Source organism: Xiphias gladius, chromosome 22 (genome assembly GCF_016859285.1).
Source record: "Xiphias gladius isolate SHS-SW01 ecotype Sanya breed wild chromosome 22, ASM1685928v1, whole genome shotgun sequence".
Taxonomy (NCBI): Eukaryota; Metazoa; Chordata; class Actinopteri; order Istiophoriformes; family Xiphiidae; genus Xiphias; species Xiphias gladius.
In genome coordinates, this window is record NC_053421.1 from 16,799,072 (window position 1) to 16,806,635 (window position 7,564).

The 7,564-nt window shown below is 41.2% G+C and overlaps 2 protein-coding genes across 2 annotated transcripts; one reads left to right on the top strand and one right to left on the bottom strand.

Annotated features, from left to right (window-relative positions):
• The first annotated feature begins 454 nt into the window (after positions 1 to 454).
• On the top strand, positions 455 to 4,355 carry sgk2b (serum/glucocorticoid regulated kinase 2b). The gene is made up of 12 exons (XM_040118702.1): positions 455 to 616; positions 944 to 1,019; positions 1,134 to 1,203; positions 1,314 to 1,339; positions 1,751 to 1,808; positions 1,898 to 1,981; positions 2,059 to 2,190; positions 2,563 to 2,675; positions 3,013 to 3,232; positions 3,324 to 3,479; positions 3,567 to 3,656; positions 3,750 to 4,355. Exons 1-12 carry the CDS (start codon positions 550 to 552, stop codon positions 3,906 to 3,908), a joined length of 1,251 nt encoding a protein of 416 aa, XP_039974636.1. The 5' UTR covers positions 455 to 549; the 3' UTR covers positions 3,909 to 4,355.
• Positions 4,356 to 4,550: 195 nt separating this feature from the next.
• On the bottom strand, positions 4,551 to 7,293 carry LOC120784700 (transmembrane protein 244-like). The gene is made up of 6 exons (XM_040118703.1): positions 7,258 to 7,293; positions 6,728 to 6,813; positions 5,165 to 5,238; positions 4,949 to 5,074; positions 4,812 to 4,856; positions 4,551 to 4,724 (listed from the first exon to the last, which is right to left on the bottom strand). The coding sequence occupies exons 1-6, from the start codon at positions 7,288 to 7,290 to the stop codon at positions 4,627 to 4,629; spliced, it is 462 nt and encodes a 153-aa protein (XP_039974637.1). The 5' UTR covers positions 7,291 to 7,293; the 3' UTR covers positions 4,551 to 4,626.
• Positions 7,294 to 7,564: the final 271 nt, after the last annotated feature.

Consider the following 7,564-nt stretch of genomic DNA (forward strand, 5'->3'; position numbering starts at 1 on the left):
AACATGGCAACCCGAAAGTTGTTCCCGTTAATGGCTTATAACTGATCTATAAAGCATCAGTAAAGGATTTACTAACCACTAATTAGACCCTTAATTACAGGTTTCTAACCCTTTATAAACCATGCTTTATGTGAAAGTGGTTCACGTTCCAAATTAACTCCCTTTGTTTCCCATTAGATGCTGATTCCTGCTGCCCTTGTTCTCCTCCCAGACTCAACTCAATGGCGAAAAAAGACTGTCCCAGATTCTGTCCCGGAGGCTGTCGTGGAAAACTGAATGATGCGAGGGGGTTAGGGAGCAGTTACGGTCGGCTACGAGCGCACAAATCACAATTACGACCTCCCCGAGGGGTACCTAAACGCCGCATTTGGCCCGCACTCTGAGGGTTTGACGTCAACGGTCTTTAACGGAGCAGCGGGGCAGTGACGGTGTGGGGCGAGTGGGGCGGCTCCGCTGCCGGACAGCCCGTCTTCGCAGGCGACCAGCTGTCCGCTCCGCCTTTAAATCTTCACCAAAAACCTCGCAGTCAGCCAGTCAGCCTTCGTCCAGATGACCGTGACTCAAGACCGGCCGATGACCTATGCCAAAATGAGAGGGCTTGTGTCGTTCTTCTCAGGTAAGGTTCGACCAACGTACCGTTAGCGTTGGTAAGTCATTAGCTTTTCTTTTTCTTTTTCTTTTTTTACGTTGGGTTAACCGTTAACTGTTAGCTAATGAATCATAGACATACGGTAAAAAGTAACGGTTAACAAAATGAGTATAAAAATATTATATTCAAGTAGTTTATTGAGGCTTACTCCCTTTAAATGTTTTTAAAAGGAAAACATAACCCAAATGTTTGTTAAAACAGTTCCATAACTTCATTAAAGTATGTCAAAGTCATTTAGCTGACCTACTTAGTAAATACAGCTGTTGAACTACTAATCCCCTATCTGTCTTACAGCTCTACTCAAGGGGAAGAAAGTTGGCTTCAGTGACTTCTTACACAAACTTCTTTCTAGTCAACAACTCTGCCAACAGTAAGTTCGAAAAAAAAAAATTCATGTGTAAAACTTTTTACTATGTGTTGAATTTCATGAAAAAAAAAACCCTCAAATTAACATATCCTTTTTTTTTCGACCTCCTGATTGAAGCTTGGACACCCAGAAAATCCTGCGGCGACAGAGCAGGCCCAGAAAAGAGAAGGAGGAGAAGAGCGCTGTGGTGAGTACAGAGAGGAGGTTTTGAAAAGACCGTGCAGAGTGTTGACAGGAGGTGAAACTAAATCTGACCTCCTGACCGTCCCTGTCCCTCTGTGTCTCTTCTCTCCTCAGAGCTCAGTGAACACAGAAACCCCTCAGTAAGTAATTTTTCCCCCTGACACCCAGAAATATTTCGTGACAGAGGAGAAGGTTTGCTTCACATTACAGAGCAGCTCTCTCCTTTTTTGAAAGTCTGTTGAGTAACACTTCAAAAATAGTCATAAAGAGGATATAATCTTTCTCTACTGAATGTATCAATGACTATTAATGCTTCACTGGTCCATAATAAGCTGTCACAAAAAAATAAAAGACATTTTATTTTATTTTACTTTTTGCGATATGCATATAGTATTATTATTTTTGACTTGATGATATGACCAGAAGGTAGGGAGGCTAAAGAGTCCATGGGATGGTCCCATACTTTAAGAGTATGCCTTATTAAGTGGTACTGTATGCTGCCTCTGTATTACAACGTATATCTGAGTGTTTTCTATTGCTGTATTAAACAGTATGAAGCCGTCAGACTTTGACTATCTCAAAGTTATCGGCAGAGGAAGCTTTGGAAAGGTAGGAATTTTCTGTCCTTGTACGTGTTTGTGTTTTTTCTCCTGAGTTTGGTTCTGGGACATTAAATGTCATACATCACACTTTTACAGGTTCTGCTCGCAATACATAGAAAACAAGGAGGCTACTATGCTGTGAAAGTGCTGCAGAAACAGCTGATTATCAAGAGGAAAGAGGTAATCTATCTCTATCTATCTAGCTATCTATCTATATATCTATCTATCTACTCACTGTATCTGCTGTGTCTCTGCAGCAGAGGCATGTGATGGTTGAGAGGAGTGTTCTGCTAAAGGGACTGCAACATCCATTCCTGGTGGGACTCCACTTCTCTTTCCAGACACCAAATACACTCTACTTTGTCCTGGACTACGTTAATGGAGGGGAGGTGTGTGTATGAAATCAACTTCTCTCAGTCAACTGCCTGATGGTTAAAAATTGAGGGAACGACTGTAACTCTTCCTTTGCCGACAACCATTACTTTTTATGGAAATCAAAATTCAAAAGAGACTGTCATTTGAATCAGAGTTAGAGTGAAGTTTACAAATCTCAATCACAAAATCAACAGAATTAGCCACATATTTCTTAAGCCTACATATAAAATTTAATTTTAAAGATTCTACAAGCAATTTTGAGACCAGCAGTCATCAAAACTGGGGTCATCAGGTTGTGACCACTCTCTCCATGGATCTGCTGTTGTGTTGAATCTAATTGTCATTTATGAAATCTGTGTATTTGACTGATTTCCTGTTGCCCTCAGCTCTTTTACCACCTTCAGAGAGAGGGGTCATTTCCTGAACCCAGATCTGCTTTCTACGCTGCAGAGATGGCCATGGCGCTGGGCTACCTCCACTCTCTTGACATTGTTTACAGGTACATGTACACATATATACATGAATATAGACAAGCCGCTGAAGAGACACTCACAAGTTTTCCTTAACTCACCGCTTGCTCACTTTCATTGCTCATGTTTGATTTAAACATGTTCGGCATGTTTAATTTATCTATGCAGGGAAATCCCAATGAAATGTTCACTTTGAGAGCACTGCATAGAAAATGCGATCACAAAAATACCACCAGCCACCAATGTCCTCCAGCAGCACATTAAAAAATAAAGAGTAAAGAAAAAGCAAATGTGAAGCAACAAGAACGTTTTGGAAGGAAGTCATAGACTAAACCAACTCTTTTGTCCGATCTGTTTCTCTGCCAGAGACCTCAAACCAGAGAACATCTTGCTGGACAGTGGAGGTCATGTGATGCTGACTGACTTTGGGCTTTGTAAAGAAGGTGTGGCCATAGGTGGGATTATGCATACATTCTGTGGGACTCCTGAGTACCTCGCTCCAGAGGTGCTACAAGGCCACCCGTATAGTCCAGCAGTGGACTGGTGGGGGCTTGGCACTGTGCTTTTTGAGATGCTCTATGGACTGGTAAGTAAAGGTGTAATAATCCTTTTCCTTTTCATCATCTCACCTTCCTCAGTATCTTCAGTTTACTCCATCTCCCTGCTCTCCCTCTCAGCCTCCATTTTACAACCGCAGTAAAGCAGAGATGTTTGAGAATATACTTCATGCTCCTCTGCAGCTGCATAGTGGGGTGTCTCAGGCTGCACGCTCACTGTTAGAGGGCTTGCTGGAGAGGGATGTCTCCAAACGCTTAGGGGGGAGCTGTGACCTTGTAAGTGCCCACACAAAACAGAGAGACAAACTGTGATGAACCTAAACACGCATAACCACAGAGGGTCTAATTTTGTTTCATCTACAGGTGGAGTTACAGGAACACCCCTTCTTTGCCTCGATCAACTGGGATGACCTCCTCTCCAGGAAAGTCACACCACCGTTCATCCCAAAAGTGGTACGAGTGATTCAGAAATGAGTGGAGAGCAATATTGTTTCTAATCAGTGCACAGTGTATCTGAGTGTAAGTTTATTCCTCTCTCTGCTCCAGAATGGTCCCTGTGATATCAGCCAGATCGACCCAGAGTTTACGCTACAACCTGTTCCTGCTTCCGTGAATGAGCGGTGCCAGGCGGGCGGCGCCAGCGAGGCCTTCCCAGGATTCTCCTTCATGAACCCAGCAGAGTACATGGCAGTACAGCCGCTTTAATAACAACACCAAATCCTCGGGGAGCATGCTCAAATATTTATTTTTTAGTTCATAAATTATTAAGTTAAAGTCCATTTTTAAAAACTTGGGCAAAAAGTTCTTACATTAATGCTGCAATACACTATATGTTTCATTGGTTACACTTAACTAATTGATATGTATGTATATTTTTATTACTGTTATTTTAAGTATTGGTATCAGTTCAGAATGTGAAATAGGCTGGTCACTATTTCACAAGTCCTCGCTACCTTAATGTGTACAGGGATGAAACAATAAACACTTTATTCAAAGCAGTTTTATTGTTCAACACTTGACATTTTTATCTTAAATATTCAGCAAACATGTATTGCAACATTCTCATTCAGCTATTACATTCACAGCTTACAAAGGTACTGAAAATACTTCATGGGCCGCCTTAAAATCCTGCATAGTGACAGAGGCATTGTGCATCAAAAGCAAAATACAGGCACATTTCCCTGTGGCGTTTATATGAAAACAAAAGGATGCCATCCTATTGACAACCCTTAAACACAAATTGGACACAGCTTGGACTTTATGTGTGATGTTAAGGAGTCTTTTTTTTTTACTGTCAAAAAGCCTATTATCGAAGGAGAATCTACTGTGTGTCTTCAAGAAGAGAATATCTGGTCTGATCCTTTCTTACCCACTTCACAAGACTGTTTATGAAACAGCTTATTCACAGTTACTTTTCTCCCTGTCAGTAGATGCTGAAGGAGGCGTAGATCTGGTCACTCTGGCAGGTGAAATAAGCTGAAATCAACTGACCATTGCAGATCATCAGAAACAAGCCGCTACCTATGGGACAACAAAAAGGTAGAGCATTACTCAGCTCACAAAGTTGGACACAATAACTTAAAGTGCCAGTCGTTTCTTTTTTATTACCTAAAGCCAGCCACCACTGCCACACCATGGGAAACTCCAACATCACTGCAACACGGAAACAAAATGTGCAGTTTAACCAAACACTCCATGATTTGTGTGAGTAACCTGGGCAGATACATTGTTAGATTTCTGCTCACCAAGGCTGGTGATCAATACGTGCACAAGTGTGACAGTGAGGGCGTAGTCCCACACCCGCCTCCTAACCACTGCAGCAAAAAAAAGGCCACTGCAAAAGTAGGTGAGCTCCAAGGACAGGAGGTTCACTGAGGGAGACCAATAGAGCAAGAAAAAGCGTTATCTATACAAAGTTCACACTCATTGGTGATCACGTTGGCTGCACTAAGTATACTCACCCAAGTATTTGGAGTTGGATTCAGCAGGTTTGGTCTTAAAGTCAAATGGAATCAGTCCATCAAAATGATCCAACCTAAATGAGAAGAAATGACTGTACTTGGTGCAGGTCAAAAATTTAATGAAGGTGCAATTAGTGTTAAATGTATCGCAGCTCTTGTATTATCTACCTTGCATCAGGTAAAGGGAGTCTCCATGCATAGGCCACAGGATGTGGAAAAGGTAATGTGAACACTCATGAAAGAGAACTTTAATTTTGAGATAACTCAATCTTTCTATGTGGAAAACACCAGAGCTGTTTTTAAGTCTTTTGGATCACTGCCCCGCAGAGGTGGCTCCATGGCTAGATTAACCTGGTAATGGGGCCCTGACGCAAAAATAAGATGTTGGGCTCCTATTGACCCTCTGTTCTGCTCTGTGTGCACTGTGTATGTATCGCGTCACCTCCAAAAATCCATTAGGTCCAAACTGCAGACCACACACCACTTTATGTTTCATGAACAGATCCAGTAAAAACAGTACTACCTTACCTGGTTTTCGTTTGTTATTATTTTCTTAAATGGTTTTATTTAGGAATATTCATCTTGTGAGGACAACAATAAATAAAGTTAATATAAGTTTCTAAAAGTTTTATTTTGATAGAAGAACCCTCTACAAAAGGGCGTCACAATGAAGTAAAGATGCAGGAAACATGTTAAAAAAAAAACACGACCAGTTCTGTTGATACTGTGTTTTTAGGGTACATATTCCAAAATTTAGAAAACAAAATTGCAATAAATTCATTTCTGACACACTTATTTATGTGCAGTGAACCTGGAGCTCTTGGGATCAGGACCCCTGAGGGTCTGGAGATAATATCCTCATCACATTAGGTTTCTTGCATTAGATAGTTTCAATGTGTGTGCTGTTTGTCATTGCAGAGTCTGGTATATGTAATAAATTTTGAGACAGTTCTCCTTTATTTATTGAATAACTATGCAGTTATTTTTGACTGATGCACTTGGAATTTGGTTACGGATATTTCGGCCTTTTTGGAACTCTATTACTTGGCTCAAGATGCTTAAAGTTAGGATTTCCAGACCGCCTATATATGGGAAGCAGTGGTGGAGAAAGTAATCATATTATTTACTTAAGTAAAAGTATCAATATTACACTGTAATAATACTGTATTGCCAGTGAAATTCTTGCATTGAAAGTGGTACTTAACTAAAAGCATGTAAGTATAATCAATAAATTATAATAAAAGGTTTGACCCAGGAGTGAAACACTATAACATACTGTTAGATTGTTACTGCTGATCCATAAATGTGTAAGTAGCTGTAGATGTAGCTAAAAAGTAGTAGTAAAATAAAGCGTTACTGCTCATTTTTACTACTTGGCATACTGTTGTTCAATCTATATAACTATGATTTATATTCTCATCAAACTGTATAGTTTGTATGAAAATTATATGGTAAGGAAACTAGTAACTAACAACGACTGTGTTTATCATCCTTCATTGGCCACACTCTTGACGATTATGGGAGACTTATGGTTAAGGACAGGTTGGGTGCAGGGGTTCACACCTGAAGGCACCGAAGCACACACTCCCAATCATGTAGAAAAGAGAGTAAAATATGAGCAGACACAGCAGCAGGTTGAGGAGTACGGTCTGTGGGATTGAGACAGAGAAGGAGTCATTATTTCACAGCACAGTATCTAATCGGCCCTGGTGGGCAACACCACGTATTTTTCAGGTAAAGCAACATTGCCAAACACTAACCTGGAGCTGTGTGCAGCCTTACATACAGTATTATAAGGCTATGGGGGGGGGGGTCTGCGATGTAGTGTAAGCAGGCAGATAGCGACTCTTATCTGCTGCAAAAAAAAAAAAAAACCGACTTGCTGCATACAGTTGTGATTATAATAAATGACAATCATAGATCTGTATGTTATTAAAAAAAAACAGCCCTCAGACATAACACTAGCCTGTCATATCCTCGTCATTATTTTATCGCACATGATTTCCCCACGGTCGGTCCCGACTGACAGACTGAGAGTCCACAGAGACGCCCGATGCAGGTTAAAATCACGGTATATCATCTTGCCCCCTTACCTTCGAGTCGACCGCTTTGCCTTTGAATGCCATCTCATGGTTTGTACTTGAGGTTATATTACCAAATAATCCAGGCTGCAGTAGACAGCACGACCCCGTTAATCCGCCAGAAACTGGACTTCTCCTGCCATCTAGCGACAATCGCAGGACACGAACCAGCGCCGCAGCTTTGACAGCCGAGTCTGAACTCGTTTCACCTCGTATCAGGGCGGCCTTTGTTGACTGAAATAAAGACTTTTCTCAACATCTACCTGTTTGCAAGCCACCGAATACATAGTCATGGACAATGTGGCAATTTTATGCTTCC

Bases quoted from the DNA above. Each gene is read 5' to 3' on its own strand.
- sgk2b (XM_040118702.1), top strand. From the start codon at position 550: ATGACCGTGACTCAAGACCGGCCGATGACCTATGCCAAAATGAGAGGG. The intron at 3,233-3,323 runs GTAAGTAAAGGT...TCTCCCTCTCAG, and splicing joins TTGAGATGCTCTATGGACTG to CCTCCATTTTACAACCGCAG. The intron at 3,657-3,749 runs GTACGAGTGATT...TCTCTGCTCCAG, and splicing joins CACCGTTCATCCCAAAAGTG to AATGGTCCCTGTGATATCAG.
- LOC120784700 (XM_040118703.1), bottom strand. From the start codon at position 7,290: ATGGCATTCAAAGGCAAAGCGGTCGACTCGAAG. The intron at 5,239-6,727 runs GTGTGAACCCCT...CTTCTCATTTAG, and splicing joins GTGTGCTTCGGTGCCTTCAG to GTTGGATCATTTTGATGGAC. The intron at 4,725-4,811 runs GTAATAAAAAAG...GTTGTCCCATAG, and splicing joins GCAGTGGTGGCTGGCTTTAG to GTAGCGGCTTGTTTCTGATG.